This window comes from Penicillium mononematosum (genome assembly GCF_028829835.1).
Source record: "Penicillium mononematosum strain IBT 11891 chromosome Unknown utg000005l:1.0-9366267.0:1.0-9372171.0, whole genome shotgun sequence".
Classification (NCBI taxonomy): domain Eukaryota; kingdom Fungi; phylum Ascomycota; class Eurotiomycetes; order Eurotiales; family Aspergillaceae; genus Penicillium; species Penicillium mononematosum.
Window position 1 is genome coordinate 9,252,841 of NW_026643275.1, and position 17,955 is coordinate 9,270,795.

Here is a 17,955-nt window from a genome sequence, read left to right on the forward strand (position 1 = left end):
AAATAGGAAGATCGGCAGGGACAGTAAAAGGAATATGTATTCCCCCCCCTCAAGGAGACGATCACTGGGCATTTTACGTATGCTCGCCTCTCCCGTGTTCCCTCCCCTCCCCCCCTCCTTTCTTCCTCAACTTCTTTCTTTTCTTTCTATCTTGAATTTTTTGCTTGTTATACCTTTGATTATTGATCTTGAACTGTGATCGTCTATATTGTTTTACCCCTGATTATCACTGTTTCAGCAATACCTCCTGCCACTTTCTTCCGCATTCGTGCGACACCTAACGCGGCATCTCATTGAACGCAAACAGCCTCTCCACCCACACCGTGTTTCAGAGGTGAAATATCCATCACAATGAATGCCACTCCGGCGCTTGGATATGCGCCTGGCATTTCGCTGACCCCGCAAGGTACGTAACCTGAAGCACCTCCCCTGATGACGGGATCTTATACGTTACCCGTGGACCGCTGGGGATAGTTTGAATCCTCCTGTTCACTTAAAATGACACATTCCCTTGACCTTCTGGCCCAAAAATCTACCTTTTCTTTCAGACCAGTGGCTGATCTAAAGCATCTCTGCGAGCAACAGACCACCAACCCTCTCCAACAGCGGCTAGTTTTGGCTCCAATAACCCCTTCCGAAACCGCGCTCTTTCGCCCTCAGTTGCTGGATCTGTTTCATCAAACAACCGTCCGGAACGCCCACGCTCTACAAACCCCTTCTTAGATGACACAGAGGCGATGTCTCCGCAGTCAGCCCCTGGCATGTCGACCGGCGTCACTATGATCTCTCCGATCGAGAAGGATGATATGTCAAGCAACACTCGGGAACTCTTTGTATGTTTGCGAATATTGAATGCACGTATTCAAATCGGATCTAACCTCTCAGTAGGAGTCCCTCTCTCTCAAGCCTGCCCCCCAGCAAACACGTCCTTGGCCCGCACCTGATGCCACCCGACGCACTCCCTCGAATCGCAACAGACCCCCAATGGAGCGCCCGCAGCGTCCACCGGGTCGTTCGGCTACGTCGAAAGAGAAAGATCCGCTTGACATATTCGCCGATCCCCCTACTTCATCCCAAGCCAAGGACAGGCCTCGTCGTCCCCGGCGGAACTCTGAGTCTTCCGTAATGGACCGAGGCTCGAAGTTGTTGGATGTTGATGACGATGAGAGACGCCGACGTGAACGGCGTCATCGCGAGCGCGAAGGTCGTAGCAAAGATGGCAAATCGCGCTCCAGCCGCAAGGACCGACGACTTGATATCATTGATAAGTTGGATGTGACGAGTATCTACGGTACTGGAAGTAAGTGTCTCGGCTTGTTTTTTCTTTTCTTTTGCAAGTATACGACTCATGCTAACCATAATAGTGTTCCATCACGATGGTCCGTTCGATGCCTGCAATCCCCATCGTAATCGCCGCGGCGTGCGCACCGCGCCAATGCAAGCATTCCCCAAAGGTTCCACAAACATGGCTCTGGGAGGCGCAGGCCCCAACAATTCTAACATCGATCTCAATCTTTTCCATGGCAGGATGGAGGAAGGCCATAACGACTTCTCCACGGCTGCTCGCAATGCTGAGACGGGCGTCATTGATCCCACTGCCCGAGTGGACCCGATTCATGGACCCCAGAGTATGGGACTGGGAACCAGCACCTTCCTCGATGGAGCTCCCGCTAGTCGATCTGCCATGGCCCGCCGTCAGAGCGAGAATGAAAACAGTCTGGCACCGAATGGTGGTGGTCTTGCACGAAAGAAGAGTTTGGCTCAGCGACTTCGTGGACGAGCTGCTGGACCTGGCCGCATTACTTCTCCAACCGACAACCTTCCCCCCGTTGCGCCACAGGTGAGCTCCAGTCATTCTGGATCCGCTCGGGCCAATGAAAGAAACCCCTACTTCCAGGAAGACGAATATGACGAAGAGTGGGACAAGAAGGGATCGAGTATCGAAGCGGGCGGCCGAGTTCGATCGTCTAGCAGTCCCAAGCAAATGGAGCGCAAGACCACCAACGACCGACCTTACGAAGAGTCGAAGCTTAACCCTGGTGGTGGCGGTGGTGGGTTCTTGAACCGGATGAAGAGTCTGCGCAAACCCAAGCCGGAAAGACGGACCAGTGACTGAGTCACCCTACCAATCACACGTTGAGCTTGTCCTGGAAATATATCGATGTAGCAAGCGGGCCTTTCTCACTCGGGTGCACCTCCGGGATGTCTCAATCCCATGATTCTTTCACCACCTCACCATCTCACCATCTAAATCCTCAATGAGGAGGGATGATTCCACGCGTTAATACCCAGCATCGAGCACCCCCGAACACACGGTGCTCAACCATGGCGTTCATATTTCGGAATAGAATGCTTCAAACTGCTTCTGATTCCAGACCGCCATGAAACACAATGCCACCTCAAGACCATGGCTACGACGGAGTTTTCCAAGGGTTTCTCTTCTTGTATCTCAATTTCAGCCTTGCTTTCAGAAACATGTATTTTTTACCGATTGCTGTTCCCATATCAGTATCTTTGATTAGGCTATGAATAATTGAACTAGTTGGTTGCCAACACGGCCCCGGGGGTTCATCCCTGACCTCTATCTGTTGGTAAGAGCGTATCTCAGACATGGCATTTGACTACGCCACGCGCTTGTGAGATTCTATAAGTTTCATGGGAGCCATGCGTGATATCACCCTGCCGGCGAATGAGCACTGTTACAGCCTATGGCTTAGATACGGGAGTCGATGACCATTCGTCATTGTGGGATTTTATACTCCTACTCCGTATGTTTCATAGCAATGAACTATTCAAATGTGGAGTTTCCTTGTGCGCACTGACCGTCAAGCTAAGCGCCGTGCATATAAGTTTCATGCGATATAAATGTTGCCTTCTCTTCCCTCGATCCTCCATTAGACGACAATGCATTGTTCTCCGTGGATGCCATCTCAAACGAGGTCTCGCTTTCTAGCTCTCTAACTGGGGCTCACGAGCATTTGGACTGCTAATTGAAACTGATGATAATGTTGCCGTTTGTATATGCAAATGCACATATTATTTTAGGTCAGTGAGGATCCTCAAGATATTTAAGAAGTAACATTTGCCGTGCAAGTCTGTTTCTATCATCTCCAAGTCTACCCATCATTGAACTCTCTATTCTCCCAAACCCGCTGGCATACATTATCACCATGGGCCAATCTTCGTCGAAACACTTCAACGTATACACTATAGACACTCTATATACCCAGCCAAGGCACACGCTCCGCCCGGGTCTCTTCGTTGCTAAGGTGGGATCTTCCAAGGGCAACCTCCACTGCTTTTACACCGACAATAACACCTCATCGGGCGTGCTTCGCCGGTGTTCAAAAGAACGCTACAAAGCTTGCGAACTGAAACTTGTTGGAACAACCCCTTCCGAGGGTTATCCTGAAAAATGGGAGTGTTCGCTGCAATATCTGCCCGAACTGCGCCGGCCCATTCCATCAATCAAAATTTTGGGGGAGTCTTATATTAAGAAGGTCATGACCAGGTTGGAAAGAGACTGTATCTTAAACTTGGAACGGTATAGTGGCTTGGATGGGTTGAACTAGTGAGACTGGTCTCTTGGTTCTGTTGTTTTGTGGTGTATATAGTCTGTGTTATTGAATCTACTGGTTTTTATAGGTTTACAGGTTGGCTTCTATAGATAGAGGAATATATTGAGGCCTTAGTATTAGCTTGGGGGACTGAAACAAAGACGCTTTTGTGATTTCCTTTCAAAAAGAGAAAGAGAAAGAGAAATGGAAATAAGAATAGAAAAGAGGCAAGGGTACTTAAGAGTGGGCCTTTCCCGTGTCAGTCTGTCCCTATACCTAGTATATCTGCATATGTACGCAATTATGTATACAACTGTCTACAAGGGCGGTTAGGCTCAGGCTGAGTAGGTAGATGCAGATGTCATCAGACCTCCAGGCTACCCTTCCAGCCACGTGTAGAGTGATCGATGCTCCATGGGTGCTTAACGACCTCACATATCACACCGGTTCATCCAGCTCGCCGCTCCACCAATAAATTAAATGCCAGAGTGACTTAAGTGTTTGAAGAGGTGAGACTGATTCGGTGATTCCGTTTTCTTACTATGTGTACATTTTGTTTATAGAATCTATTGGTATTTGTGGGCTTATAGGCTAGCTTCTATAGATAGAGCAATATTGAAGTTGTAGTATAGGCTTGGGAGACTGAAACAGACCTCAAACAATGGGAAGGCGCTGTTGTGATTTCTTTCGAAAAGAGAAACAGAAATAGAAACAGGACAAGAAACAAAGATATTTAAGAGTGGACATACACCGTATATATCTGTCTCCATGTCATCTCCAAGTCTACTTGAGCTCTCTCTCCTCAAGTTATACGAAGGAAAACCTTGAAAGCGAATTTTTTATATCATGAACAGCACCAGCAATATCATGACGAACACCAGCGACGCCATGGCTAACGTCAAAGTGACGGAGAAAAGACACGGAGTCTACATTGTCAAATACAACTTCGACCGCTCTCGCCCAGAACGCGACTGGGCCATTTACGTTAAAACCGAAGCACGCAGCGGCGATATTCACATCATTGCCTCTAAAGATGCCAACGCTCCTTGTGCTACACTCGTACGGAAATCGGGGCTCATGAGGTCAAGAAAGAAGGAGAAGGCCCAGTGCTCATAGGCACTACCCTTACCCAGAACTACCCTGGTGGTTGGGACGAGGCGCTGAGGGCAGTCGAGGGGAATCTGCAGTTTGAGACAACTTCTTTGGCTTTGCCGGGCTCCACTCAAGCTGGGGCGAGGCGGAAGGTCTCTCGCTGGACTCAGGAGTGCGCTAGGCCGGCATTGGAGAGGGCTGGGCTTTGGAGAAAATGAAGTCGAAGGAAATTGGGGAGGAGATTGAGGAGGAGATTGAGGAGGAGAAGGTGGGGTGTAGTGTGAGGATATGGATAAGCGGAGAGGATGAGAAGTAGTCCAGTGGATAGTCGCAATTCTATGAGAGCTGAAGTTGAAATATTGGTATACTTCGATGTTGGTGTACTTTTAACATTCATGGACGCTAGCGGCCTCCGTACAACCTCACCTTTGAAGCTCCAGGGCTCTCACCAGCTTCTGCCATTTCACTCCCAGGCTCCTCTACACCATGGAGAATCCACCAACCCTTACCAACCCGCGCTTTACTCTCGAACTTGAATTTGTCTCATCTCTCGCCAACCCCTACTATCTGTCACACCTGGCAGTCACTTATCCCAATCTCCTGGGTATCTCTCGTGCCGACGATGACGATGATTCTTCCTCGCCAGACGCCCAGGCATTTGCGGCCTACCTAGCCTACCTCTACTCCTACTGGAAGACACCGGAGTACTCTCAGTTCCTCACCCACCCTGGCCCCACACTGCGAGCGCTTCGACTGCTCCAGGAGGACACCTTCCGCCGTGACATTATTCTACCCCAGGTCATTGAAGGTCTGGCAGGGGTCAGTGTCCCTGAACCAGCTCAGACCGAGACCGATACGGCAGGTGAAAAGAAGGAAGATGGTCAAAATCAAAAGACGTGACGGTCTTAAATCCCGAACATATGCTCGACGCGACCAAGGTGTGCTTCTTTCCTGGGTGCAAAAAATACGAAGATACGAAGATACGAACAGACACACCGCGGCCATGCAGATCTACATTGTACATCAAATTTATACTCTGGTGGGTTCATTGGAAACTCGGCTCATGGCAAAGTTGAGCATGGAAGCTGCGTGAATGTGCTTCATGTGCGACCGAGGATTCCCATGCTCCCGAGGCTCCGGAATTGTTGAACCCCCCAACGATCCCCCGACTTTTCAAAGGTCCCTCATTGGCCCTGACTGACAGTCGCAGAGGATTGCGGGGAAAGGACCGAGCGATGCTGGGGAAGTTCTCTCCTGTTCTGCTGTATACAATAAACCTCTTGAAGAGGGTATCGCCACACTCCTCTATACAATGAAGGTGACCAAGGCAATTGCAATTAGCAATATTATCTCAGTTTCGAGTAGACTCTGTAGATTATAAAAAAGATATATGAAAGGATAAGCCCTAAAATACCTATATGTATACGTATGTACCTAAGGCCAGGAAAGATGATCCCCAAGTAGAGGATATAGAATAACACCCGAAGATTCAGCCCAATCTTGTTTTATTCTTTTCTCTTCTTCTATCACCTCCCATTTTCTATTCTTATTCCTTTTGAATTAGTACATTCAAATGCTTAGAGGATCCAGGGCTGTGCCTTTTCTACAACGGAGCCCCACCCCCTGGTGATCGGCCCTGAACTACTCCGTCCACGGGTCCTCCGTACCTCATCAAACCGTTGTCATCCACGTTGCGCCGTTTCGGACATCCCAACGTCTCTCCCATGGCCTTCCACTAGCCCTTCCTCAAGCACGGCTTGTCTCCAATTTATCTTCCGCCTCACTTACTACGAAGTCCGTCGCGCTATTTCGTAGAACCCCCCCCGCCCGGAAGTGCGTGTGGCACTACAACATACATTTCCAATGGAGTCCGTTCGCCAGTCTTGTCGGCCAAAGCACCAGGTCTTGACCTTAAAATGTTATCCTAAATACCAGAAGGGGGTGTCGGAGGTCCGGCCGAATCCCAGTGAACTCTCCTATCTGCTGTACTATACGAGCACGCGCCGCAGCAAGCTGACCAAGGTCGGCGGTTTCCTGGAGAAGAGAGTTGCCCGAGATGTCTGGAGACGCAGAATAGGGTGAGCGCAGACCCGGATCGCCCGGATAATTGGACTCGGCAAGACGAATGGCTGACCGATCTCACTGCACAGGAATGTTCAGGTGGCGCTGCATATCCTGGCTGCGCTCATCGAAAAAGTTCCTCGCGACCTTCCTATCTACGCCCGATCCGTCATGACAGTAATCGATACCGTTCTGCGATCCAATGACATAAATATGGTGGAGGAATCGATCGTGACATTCGAAGTGTTCTGCCAGCATCAGGACGTTGCAGCCATCGCGGCTGACCAGGGCCTCGCACATCAATACCGAGAAGTCGTCAAAACTTACACCAGCTTTGCCGACCCGGCATTTACATCCAACCCGAATACAAATCTCAGCCCACAGGTGGCCATCCGATGGAAAAATGCGGGACTGCGAGCTATTAAAGCTGTGGTCAGCTCGGAGACCTTGGCTGCTGATGGTGGAATCTCGCTGAAGCTCTGTTTGCCTGTTATTCTCCAGAACCTTTACTCTGAAGATGAGGATCTTCTTACGACACTGAAGGCCAAGCTAACCGAACCTGACCCGAACGAGCGTGAGGGACACAAACCCCGCCGAATGAGTGTCAACACGGTGCACACAGTGGACACAGTAGAGGGTGACCCGGAGCTGGCAGCGCAGCCAGCCGCTGATGCGGATCGAAAGGCGGAAATGGGCGCTCGGCTCTTGGCCCTGCGTTGCCTCGAGCAAACCATCGTCTCGGGGAGCAATCGGGGCCAGATCCGTACTGCAGTAACGGTCATTCTACAATTCATCTCAAGCAAGGGCTTCCCACAGAGCGAAAAGCATGTCCAGATCATCGAAGGAAAAACTGGAAACTGGGCAACATCTCTGATCGAACTCATCACGAACTGGTGTCCGGTGCAAGTTCGTTTTATCATCTTGATTACAGCTATGGAGATTCTCCACAATACAAGCCCCAAGGAGGATGCTTTAGAGTCGTCATTCACTATTCTCTCTGTGGTGGATTGGCTTCTCAGATCTTCTGTGAACATGATTGGGCTCAGCGTCATGGACATCCTCTTTGGACTCATGCACTATGCTTCTGATATACTTTCACCCCCAGAGCGTACTGGGTCTGCAGAATCAGAGAAGAAACCAAACCATCAAGCTGAAGTCGTTCAAATCTCTCCCCGACGACAGGATCTTCTTACGCTACTGGAACAGTGTATTGGAGATCTTGCGACGCACATATACTACGGAGACCAAGTCGCAGACATGATGCAGGCCATTCTAAGGCGTTTCAAGCCTAATATCCACCATGATAGTTCCGCGCCATCCACATTGGCAACCGTTCACGAATCAGGGGTGGCACATGAGGGCTCAACAAATTCCGGATCTGAGACAAACGGAGAGAAAGCAAGCACAGAAACCTTCTCGCATGCCCCCGCTAAACTGACCGCGCTCCGAGCCGTCAAGGCTATCTTGGTTGTGGCTAATTCGAAAACGCCAGCAACCATGTCTGGCGCAGAATCTAGAAATCCAGTCGCAATCCATGTGTGGGAAGGTACTCAGGTGCTTCTTCGTGATGTGGATCGTGATGTTCGCTATGCCTATACCGACGCATTTCTATTATGGCTGCAGACCGAGACCAATGGGAGCGATCTCAAGGTGCGATTAGATTCACCGAAGTACATCAAGACGACTCCCAAAAGAGACTCCGAGCAGGTGGATAGGTCGACTCGACGAGGTACCTCGGCTCCCGGGAACCAGCGGGACAAAGTGGCGCTGGTGGCACACTCGAACTTCCTTCGCCTTCTGCACCTGGCTATCTACGATGCTGCACTGGAGGCAGCAACCGAGGACGCTGAGATTCTCCTGTTGCACCTACTTCTTGCAAATCTTGTGGAGAACCTTGGGGTGAACGCTGCTCAATTCGGTCTTCCTATGGTCCTTAAATTGCAAGACGACTTGTTTACATCTACAGATCTGAGTTCCTTCGCAGCTCGCGTTAACGTTGGAAGCTTGATACATGGATACCTTCTTGCGCTGACTGAGCATTTCGACATGCAGTCCTCCCCCGTGGGTCTTGAGATAAGTAATGAGATTCAACAGCGGCAGGGTAAGGGATATTGGCTTTCCAAAATCCGCCTGCCCCCAGTTGATCTTTATTCCATTGTTTTTGACAGCGTGAAGAGGTCTGACAATGACTCCACCTCCCCACCTCCATTGACACCATTCTGTAATGTCGACGGACTCGTCAATATGATCGAAGAGCACTATCGCAAATCAACCTCGTCTCCTCCACAAAGTCCTTCGACTTCTGCTCCAGCAGGAGGATTCAAATTCCCAGTCCTTGGGCACTCCACGACAGCAGTGAAATCCCAGGCCGAGGGCGGCCTTCCAGCCGTCGTGAAAGAACAGATGTTGTCTCCGTGGTCTCGCGAGGCATGTTTGGCAGCTGTCGATAAGGAAAGCACTGGGACGTCATCGATAAATGGCTCTCGTGCTACTCTAAATGCTCGCAACAACCAACCCAACGCGGTTACAAATGGCTCGCCCGCCGGCTCCCAATATCACCGCCGCATGAGCATTCCGGAGATATCAGGCTCGTCACCGGATGGCTCGAGCAGAGGCTCGCCTGTTCGTGTCAATGAACTTCGACGCGTGCTTTCAGTTACTAACGACTCCCATGCTCGACGTCTCAGTCCATTGCGTGGACGACTTGACGCATCGAATGCCAGTGTCAGTTCTTCTGGGAGCGAAAGCATGATGAGTGGCAACTTCTCTGTTTCCGAGATAGATGGAGATGCTACGTCAATCCGACCAGAGAGCCAACAAGCACCCAATGAAGATGGAACGGAAACACCCCGCGCTTCGGCCGCGGCGTTTGTCCTATCAGGCGACAAAGCCCCAACCTACGAATCTCCGAATGCACCATCCGAGAATCGCGTTGATTCAAACGCAGAAATCCCCCCCGTCCCACCGATCCCAGTCGGCTTGTCAATCCCAGGTGGTTTCCCGAACGACTCACAGCGCTCGCTGACCTCATATGATCGCCCATCCACCGCCCCAGGTCCCTCTGGATCGTCTCTGGTAAGAGACAAGGCTGAAGCCAGCGCCTTAAACCACAAGCCTCTAAACCGTAACAAGACCCGGTCCAACCACAGCCTTGCCACGACTGGAATCCCCGAACTCTTAAGTGACTATGAGTCCAATGCCCTGGATGGCAACCACCAAGACCAATTGAGGAAGCTCTTGGATGGGTTCCTCTCGCCCGACCAGACCACGCTGACGAATGGAAAGCGCCCGGCAACGGCTAAACCTGCTTCCAAGGCTCCGCTGAACGGGTCTAGCAGCAGACGTCAGGTCAGCGGAGGACTCGGTCGGCCACCCTATTGATTTCTGTGTTCGACTTGCACCTTTGCATCATTCTCCAGACATCTTTGCAGCCATTTCTATTCCCTGGCTCTTCCTATGTTTATATAATTCTTTCTGTCATAGGTTCTTCCTCCCCTTTTTTTTTCGCCTGCCTTCCCTTGCTTGCATTGATCTTGTCTTCGCTCATGTCGAATGCCGAATTGCTGGCTGGTAAAGCCACAACGTGTTCGAGATACGTATGTCCTTTCTGCTTTGTCGGTTATTTTGCTTCGGTTCGGTGTCTATCCTTGTTATCTTTTTCTTTTCCACTTACATATTTTATTTCGAACGCCCAGGCTCTTGTTTTGTCTGTCGGCACTCGCATTTCTTCCATTTATTAGCTTGCGATGGGGAGTCGCAGCGTGTGTATCTAGCTACATTGTCGGTAGACAAAAAAAATAGACGGTGCTAAAACGAACATGGCAAGGCATCGTAGTTTGACAAATGTATAACCAACCAGCCATATGCGGCATAGGATTGGACTTCGAGTTCGATGCTAGTATGTAAAAGATGAAGCAGACATAGTTGGGATATCATACAATGAAAGAAAACAGCCAAGAGAAAGAGAGAACGATCATAGCCCACGCTGCACAACGAGACCCGGTCTTAAAGGACGCGACTCTTCCAGCGGAGCAAAATACTGAGTAAAAGCCTTGCGCAAGGTCTTCGCAGACAGATGCATATGCTGTCCAGGGGCAGTATTGAAGTCCAGCTTCCCTTGCTCGTCAAGCTGCTTCAGCCCCAGCCAATCTTCCTTGTAGATCGGCCTCTCATGCAGAGGTGTTACTTCGCCAGTAGTGGAATTAACCTCGGAGAAGAAAGCGCTCTGCTTGGGAACGGCAACAGTATCATCCTCGAACATGAACATCGCAAACCGATTCAGCGACGCCAGATTCTTCTTGTACTTTTCGTTCTTAACCGCGCGCTCGTTGTTGATATCCGCTAGGAAATTGCTGTGCTCGAGGTACGCATCCAGCTCTTCCGGGTCACGGAAGTACTGCGCCGGCACGACGCGCGACTGTGCAAAGCTCGTCCACCGTCCCGATCGTAGTAATTCCTCAGCCCCTCTGCAGAACCAGTTGTCGATGGCGCATGACTCAAACGCCGAGATGCCGTTGTGCTGGCTGCCGAATGTGACGAAGTTGTGGACGGGCGGGTTATTGCAGCGCTCGATGTACCCGCGTAGGAATTGGCCACCCTGTGAAAAGCCTAGCGCGTTGATGGCGGGTGCTGTGCTGAGGATTGGGTCCGCGGCAAGCTGTTCGCAGACTTGGGCGATTTGCTCCGTTACGTTGCCGAAGAAGGTTGCGGAGCGGTCTCCGCTGCCGTCGTTGGCTAGTCGGATAAGGTGCACGTATGTGCCTGGGTTCGTGGATTCAGCTAGCTTGGCAACTTCAGTGAGCCCTTCGCGTTCGAAGTCGTCGCCCAGACCATGCCAGATCACGAGGGGAAGCTGGGTTCCGCTGGCTGCATCTGTGGCGTATTGCCACGGGAGCGCGACTGCGAGAGCGTTCGTGGCCAATGTGGCCAATAGTGTCATAGAACGCATTATTGAACGATGGGACTGATAGGGGGATCTTCAAGATGTCGTTGATAACCTTACAAGGTTGGATCTGCCCAGGCGGAGATGATTGTGGATACGGAAATGACGTTGTTTCGGAAGGTACCAATCATGTGATGACCGACTGCGGTAATTTAGATATATAGGAACAAGAAATGAGGTAAATATACAATACACAGAGAGCATGAACAATTACTAGGATCGGAGGACCTGTAGAACTGACAAAAATGACCATCTTAACGGTCAGAAAATGCCGTCTTATTATGACTTTAGACGTTCAGTCCCCTAACCGCCCACTGCCTATAAAGGTGATTTTCACGCCTTCTCGGAAGATCTAACGGCACTGCCATGATAATGTTTGTCTATGTAGCTAGCATGCTCCCTAGGGAGCGAGAGAGGCAAATGCTTCCCCTAGACACCCATCTGATATGTCGACTCCGAGAACAAATGCCATTCATCTGACTTCATCTTTCTGAAAATGAGCGTTCAATATTATACACTGCTCGGGATAACTCAGCCTTAAGGTCATTGCGAACGGGGAAAGAGATTGGTAATCCAGGTAGCTGTCTGATTCTTTTTCCCCAGGTCCTGTTCCATAATAGGAGATCCTTCATGGTCAAGTAGCATTGACTGTGATGACATGCTGCTCATAACTACCCCGGAGCTGTCATTGGATGGCGCCACTGGTCGTCCGTTGATCTCAAAATGGATGTCTTCTTCAATGGTATCGATCACCGAGGATGAATTTCTGCCTCTTCGTTGAGACCTGGGCCGCTCAAAGAAAGCAGACCCGTTGTCGTTAGCTGCTACTAGCCGTTTTCTGTCCTCCTCGTTTAGCTTTCGTCGCTTGCCAAACCGCTCGACTTCCTCCACGGAGGTAAATGAAAGCTCGAGTGGACGTGCAACAGACACGGCGGCCCAATCGGGTTCCTTCAGCAGTTGGCGCTTGACCTCGGTCAAGTCATTGTCACTATGAGAGGACTGACCACCAGTCAAATGTGAGGCCGGCTCTTCCGTAACTCTAGAATCAGCGCGATCACGGATTAGTACAAGGACGCCGACATGGATTGGCGGAAGCAAAGTCAAAGCAATCAACAGTACTGGACTGACTGATTTCCATTTGTCTCTGCCTCCTCATCCTTGACCCTAGTGCTCGAGCCCTTGAATCCAATATCAGGGAAGTCTCGGAATGGCGAAGGCGGGGTGATGACCGTGCCCTTTTGGAGTCTCGACTTGGCGAAATTCTGCCTCTGATTTCTGGTCAACAGGCCTGAGCGATTGTGATGACGTTGAGCTGGCCGCCTGTCCAATTCATCATGCCAAGGAATGAAGAGTGGAGAGTGGATAAGCCCACGCCAGTGGAGGATATGTGATACTATGGGTGTTTGCTCAAGATAGTAACAAACAGTGTAAACAATACAAACTTATCCAAGGACACGTGATATCACCTACAAAAAATATTTTCTTTCCTCCAGGGCTTCTTCCTTTTCTCCGTCAATCATATTCCCGACTGCCAGACTGCCATCACCTCAAATATGACTTGTGTTTCATGACAACTCATCTCCGATAATTCCCGCTAACAGGTAAGCCTATTATTTCCTTTTCTTCTTATTCCTTTCCCAAAGGCATTTGATTCCGCCTTTTGTGATGAACAAACAATATTTAAAGCATAGTTCACCTGAGATCTTCGGATTGTTGAACGAAAACATATTCCATCTTTCATTTTCTGATCCTGTCAACCTTGATATTCTTTTTTTCATATACCACTTCTTTTGAACTTGGCTAACTGAAAAAAAAAAGAAGACCCGAAATAGGAAAACTGCCTGCATTGCTGCCCAACGTGGGTCTGGCTCTCTGGCTCGCCCCGTCCCGTTGTCCAGTAATCTTAGTTATATATTTATTTCTTGGGATAATCTACATTTACAATCACATTTATCATCTATTTTATTTATCATTGCTTCACTATACTTAGTACTACATGTTCGAGTCTTGATGCTGTGCAAGGTGACCTCATGCTGCAGGTCTGCTTCCCGGGCCACTCCGACGTGGGATCCTCTGGTCCATACGATACGTCCAGGTGCAACCAAGTTGTACATCTCATCGAACACGCGAGCGAATCTGCCGATCGTCCAATTCGGACATCATCCCACAGCGTCAGCCTGTCTCCTATCACCAATCATACTTCTCGCCAAGCACTCAAGACGCCGAGCCCGTCTCACCGCTAGTAGATATCCCTCCACTCAGTCAAGCGAACACCCCCCCCCTAATCTGCAGATGCCATCACCGCCAGTCTGCAGCACTGGCTTCTCAGGATGCCAACAGCGCACTCGTCTCCTGCACGATGCGAGAGTGGCACACGCCATGTTTGATGGCCCACAGACCCTCCAAAGTCCGAGCTTTCGAATTTTTTGTGTGCTAAAAGGCCGCTGATCCCCCTCTTTCATTCTGATTCTTCTTTTTCTTTCCTCCTTAACTCTGGATACCCCTTTTACTGCAATCAATACCTTGTGTATCGCTTTTATATATACCCCTCTTCAACACATACACAACAACTCAGTCCCTGGACCAAGGACAACTTCTTTCTTAACCCAAGACTCCCTGGTTTTTGATACAATCACTGCCACAAGGATTTCTCTCTGCCACATACTTCCCGGACAGGATTTGTTTTCTTGTTATCTCCCAGGCTTTTTTTTAGTCTGCCCATCTCGACAAACACAATAGGTAGCTCCCGCCACATTTTCTTTACAATTGGTTCTCCTATGCGTTGCTTTTTCTTTCCTTTGTCTTCCGGACCTGTACCATTATCAACTGTGCTTGCCAAGGATCTCGACAACCTATTGCCCAGGACCCACGGACCTTAGACCTTCTCCCACTCCCGGACTTTTGGCCAATTTTTTTGTTTGGCGACCATGAATAAGGAACCACTGCCGAGGATACTTGCCTTCAGCATTTGCTGAGTGAATCTCTTTGAGATGTGTTTAATGTTGCACACTCAAATCGCCTGACTTCCATTGCCACTGGACTACTGCCACGGATGTTTCTTTTCACATTGCCTCTACTCTAAGACCGGAGTTTTGAGTGCGGATTATGATATACCCTTGGACCCTATCTCTGGAACAACGCCCCTGGAATGAACCACTTGGACCACTTAAGGACTTGAAATTATGACTCTTTGCCTGGAAATCTGATGCTACTATGGCCACTTTCTATCAACAATAATGGATCCGTTTGACCCCAAGGAATCAACCGAGGAATCTTTCAAGCTAATGTGCTTGCTCCCTGTGAAATACGGCCTGTTGAAGCATCCGCTATTAAACTCGTGCTTTGGCCATTATGGACCCTGGCCGTTGTGTACCTACCTGACCCGGCCACAAAAATGAACGACTTTCTTCTACTTACCTGGACTCACCTGGGTGATGATGATGCTGCTGCTTCAACATTGAACCAAATAGTAACTGGCCATGATGAAACTGTTTCTCCTCGCCTCGGCACCACTTAGCACTCCCTTGGATTGACAACAGACCTGGACCCGAACATAGACGCGACAGATTTTGACCAGGACCTTGCGATAATCCCTGATCGGCCAAGGAATTTTCAATCCCACTAAAGCGACCTTGGTGCGTATAACTAATCGTAACACGACCTCTGGTCTCATTACTGACTCTCACTAGGTCTTTCAAGCACTTCTGGACCATGGAGCTCCCTTTTTCTTTTCTTGTCACTTTTTTCCTTTTCTGCTTTGTTTATTTCATTGTTCGATGACGAGTAGTAGATACTAACTCTTGGTTTACAGTGTTTTCTTTTTTTCACACAACTACACACACAATGTCTCCAAGGACTACTAGCGACTCTGAACGAGTCTCTATCTCACAACCCATGCATACCTCCATGGTTTCAGGAATCTCAAATATGGCCTCAAGATCAATCCAGGATGATGAAATTTCGAGCCATACAGCCCATGGAAATCCACAGGACATGAAAGACTGGACAATGAACCACCAAGAATCTATTGACCAGGCCATCACAAAACAAGACTCATCCGAGGTGCACATGCTTTCTTTCTCGCTGTCTCAGCAGCTGATGACCCCCACGGTCGGACCAAATGATGTTATGTACCAAGGCATGGACTTCCCAGCAGTCCCTGACATGAATGAGCATGAAATGTCCCGGGATCTTTATAACTCCTTCCTGGATTTCTCTTCTGTTGAAAATGATGTCTGTGTCGGGAATGGCACGCCAGATGATGCTCTTTCTATCGGACACAGCTCTCACAGTACCGAGGACGGCCACTATATCACAGGCCCAGAGTCATGGACCCCCATGATGCATGATGCCCATTACCCAGGAACCACCATGGAGCAATTCTCGTCGGGTCTTTTCCAGACCGCCCCGGTCTCTCCACCACTGACCGACGCTAGCAATGATATGTCTGTTACTTCTTCTTGCTCACACGCGGGATACACTTCATTCATGGCCCCTGATGATGCGCTCCTCGGAGACTTTACCACATCGCCCATTGCAACGACCCATGGACTCAACCCAGCGGAGCCCTTGTTCCCTAGCTCATCTCTTAACGACAGGGATCTCAACAGGTGAGTGTCAGAGCGACTGATACACCAGAAGACAGAAACAATTGGTCAGAAACCTAACCACAATATCACAGGACCATCAGACCCTCAAAGCAATCCCGCCGTTCAGCGTTGCCAGCTGTTTCCCAGCACCAAGGAAAGACTGATCCCGATTTCTTCCCAACCCTCCCAGTGAGGGAGCCAACCCGCCAGAGATCCAAGGAAGGTGTTGAGAGTCGCAACCCGCGAGAGCACCAGTATTATTCCATGTCCACCCACAGCGACGGAAAATATTACTGCCCATTTGCCACTGGAGAGAAACCCTGCAACCACCCACCAACCACGCAAAAATGCGCTTACCAGCAAGTCCTCCCGCGATGAAATATTTGGTGTAATCTAAACCCAGCTAACCGATATCAACTAATAGCAAGTACCTGGATTCCCATCTGAAGCCATACCGCTGCAAGGTCCCCGCCTGCATTGATGCCCAGCTGCGCTTCTCTTCCAACGCCTGTCTGTTCCGCCACGAGCGTGAAGCCCACGGATTACATGGCCATGGAGATAACCCCCACCTCTGCCTGTGGGAGGGCTGTGAACGTGCCGTTCCCGGAAATGGATTCCCAAGGAGATGGAACCTTTACGACCACATGCGTCGCGTGCATGACTATGCCACTTCTGAGCGCCACAGCTCGCCCGAGACCTCGCCGGGCGCTGGCCAGATCAAAAAGAAGGAACCCACTGGCCGCAAGAGGAGAGTTACCGGTGCCACCGCGGCTCCCACCATGAAGCGCACCCGCTCCGTCCACTCCCAGGCTAGCTCCATCAAGGCCACCCAGACTTCCGCTAGTCTTGGACAGCGCCTCCAGAACGCCGAGCAGAACTTCATCAAGTGCCGCTCGCGTCTGCTCGAGGAGCTGGGTAACATTTCCCCTCGGGATACTACCATGCACGAGAAGGTCAACGCCAGTTTCCAGGAACTGTTCACCTTGGGCCTGAACTACCGCCAGATTGAGGCCAGCCAGGCTGTTTCCCACATGCCCAATGGATTGCCCTGAAGGGTTAAGGAGCTGTAGGCCTCCGTCCCGAGGAGAACAGCAGTTTTCTTTTAAACGATACGGATAGAGATCACCGGAGGACTTTTTCTTGATTTCCTTTTGACTCCGCGGCTAGACCGTGCTGCTTGCTGGCCAGGCACTTTCAATACATGGAGAAACCCAGTGCGATTGCTCGCGAGTATACAAGTGGACGTCGGCCAAAGGATTGTCTCAGCCTGATCCCATCATCGGACAAGGACATCCCGATCCCAAGAAGTGGATATTACGGCCAGGAACTGGATAGGACCAGCGTGGAACCCCAGCCCACGATCGAGAGCTTGTTGATCACGGATCGCAAGCTGCTCACCACATGGGGGTCTGGATTCAGTACCAAGGGCTTCTGAGCTCCTTGGACTGCACTTCAGATCCATGGATAAAACCACCCCAAATGACACAAAAGACCCGAAACTTATGCGGAGGAAACAGCAAAACGGGAGTGTCTCAAAAAAGGAAGAATGACAGTGAAGAGAGATAGTCATGTACTGTCCAGCAATTGGTTGGACTTTGATTTGTTGATATTCAATGTTGATAGATAGTGTTGCGTTCTTGTATTTTGTTTTCGAATGACTTTTTCACTTTGCAACATTTGAATCCTTGAACGTACAGCCTGTGAAAAACAAAAG

General features: G+C 49.9%; 9 protein-coding genes across 9 annotated transcripts; 7 read left to right on the forward strand and 2 right to left on the reverse strand.

Moving 5' to 3' along the window:
* Nucleotides 1-351: 351 nt before the first annotated feature.
* On the forward strand, nucleotides 352-2,116 carry N7519_011771 (Pal1 family protein; the record flags this gene model as incomplete). The annotated part of the gene is made up of 4 exons (XM_057298544.1): nucleotides 352-406; nucleotides 568-833; nucleotides 889-1,300; nucleotides 1,365-2,116. The coding sequence occupies 4 exons, from the start codon at nucleotides 352-354 to the stop codon at nucleotides 2,114-2,116; spliced, it is 1,485 nt and encodes a 494-aa protein (XP_057146426.1).
* A 2,308-nt stretch (nucleotides 2,117-4,424) lies between these two features.
* On the forward strand, nucleotides 4,425-4,673 carry N7519_011772 (uncharacterized protein; the record flags this gene model as incomplete). The annotated part of the gene is made up of 1 exon (XM_057298545.1): nucleotides 4,425-4,673. The coding sequence occupies one exon, from the start codon at nucleotides 4,425-4,427 to the stop codon at nucleotides 4,671-4,673; it is 249 nt and encodes an 82-aa protein (XP_057146427.1).
* A 462-nt stretch (nucleotides 4,674-5,135) lies between these two features.
* N7519_011773 (mediator of RNA polymerase II transcription subunit 31) lies at nucleotides 5,136-5,549 on the forward strand (the record flags this gene model as incomplete). The annotated part of the gene is made up of 1 exon (XM_057298546.1): nucleotides 5,136-5,549. The coding sequence occupies one exon, from the start codon at nucleotides 5,136-5,138 to the stop codon at nucleotides 5,547-5,549; it is 414 nt and encodes a 137-aa protein (XP_057146428.1).
* Nucleotides 5,550-6,512: 963 nt separating this feature from the next.
* Nucleotides 6,513-10,091, forward strand: N7519_011774 (uncharacterized protein; the record flags this gene model as incomplete). The annotated part of the gene is made up of 2 exons (XM_057298547.1): nucleotides 6,513-6,727; nucleotides 6,800-10,091. The coding sequence occupies 2 exons, from the start codon at nucleotides 6,513-6,515 to the stop codon at nucleotides 10,089-10,091; spliced, it is 3,507 nt and encodes a 1,168-aa protein (XP_057146429.1).
* A 592-nt stretch (nucleotides 10,092-10,683) lies between these two features.
* On the reverse strand, nucleotides 10,684-11,658 carry N7519_011775 (palmitoyl-protein thioesterase family protein; the record flags this gene model as incomplete). Its single annotated transcript, XM_057298548.1, has 1 exon — nucleotides 10,684-11,658. One exon carries the CDS (start codon nucleotides 11,656-11,658, stop codon nucleotides 10,684-10,686), a length of 975 nt encoding a protein of 324 aa, XP_057146430.1.
* Nucleotides 11,659-12,195: 537 nt separating this feature from the next.
* On the reverse strand, nucleotides 12,196-13,043 carry N7519_011776 (uncharacterized protein; the record flags this gene model as incomplete). Its single annotated transcript, XM_057298549.1, has 2 exons — nucleotides 12,196-12,691; nucleotides 12,781-13,043. Coding segments are annotated over 2 exons (759 nt in total), but the record flags the coding sequence as incomplete, so codon positions are not given.
* A 1,845-nt stretch (nucleotides 13,044-14,888) lies between these two features.
* Nucleotides 14,889-15,432, forward strand: N7519_011777 (uncharacterized protein; the record flags this gene model as incomplete). Its single annotated transcript, XM_057298550.1, has 2 exons — nucleotides 14,889-15,019; nucleotides 15,342-15,432. The coding sequence occupies 2 exons, from the start codon at nucleotides 14,889-14,891 to the stop codon at nucleotides 15,430-15,432; spliced, it is 222 nt and encodes a 73-aa protein (XP_057146432.1).
* Nucleotides 15,433-15,495: 63 nt separating this feature from the next.
* N7519_011778 (putative C2H2 finger domain protein) lies at nucleotides 15,496-17,293 on the forward strand (the record flags this gene model as incomplete). Its single annotated transcript, XM_057298551.1, has 3 exons — nucleotides 15,496-16,262; nucleotides 16,334-16,600; nucleotides 16,666-17,293. 3 exons carry the CDS (start codon nucleotides 15,496-15,498, stop codon nucleotides 17,291-17,293), a joined length of 1,662 nt encoding a protein of 553 aa, XP_057146433.1.
* Nucleotides 17,294-17,442: 149 nt separating this feature from the next.
* Nucleotides 17,443-17,676, forward strand: N7519_011779 (uncharacterized protein; the record flags this gene model as incomplete). The annotated part of the gene is made up of 1 exon (XM_057298552.1): nucleotides 17,443-17,676. The coding sequence occupies one exon, from the start codon at nucleotides 17,443-17,445 to the stop codon at nucleotides 17,674-17,676; it is 234 nt and encodes a 77-aa protein (XP_057146434.1).
* Nucleotides 17,677-17,955: the final 279 nt, after the last annotated feature.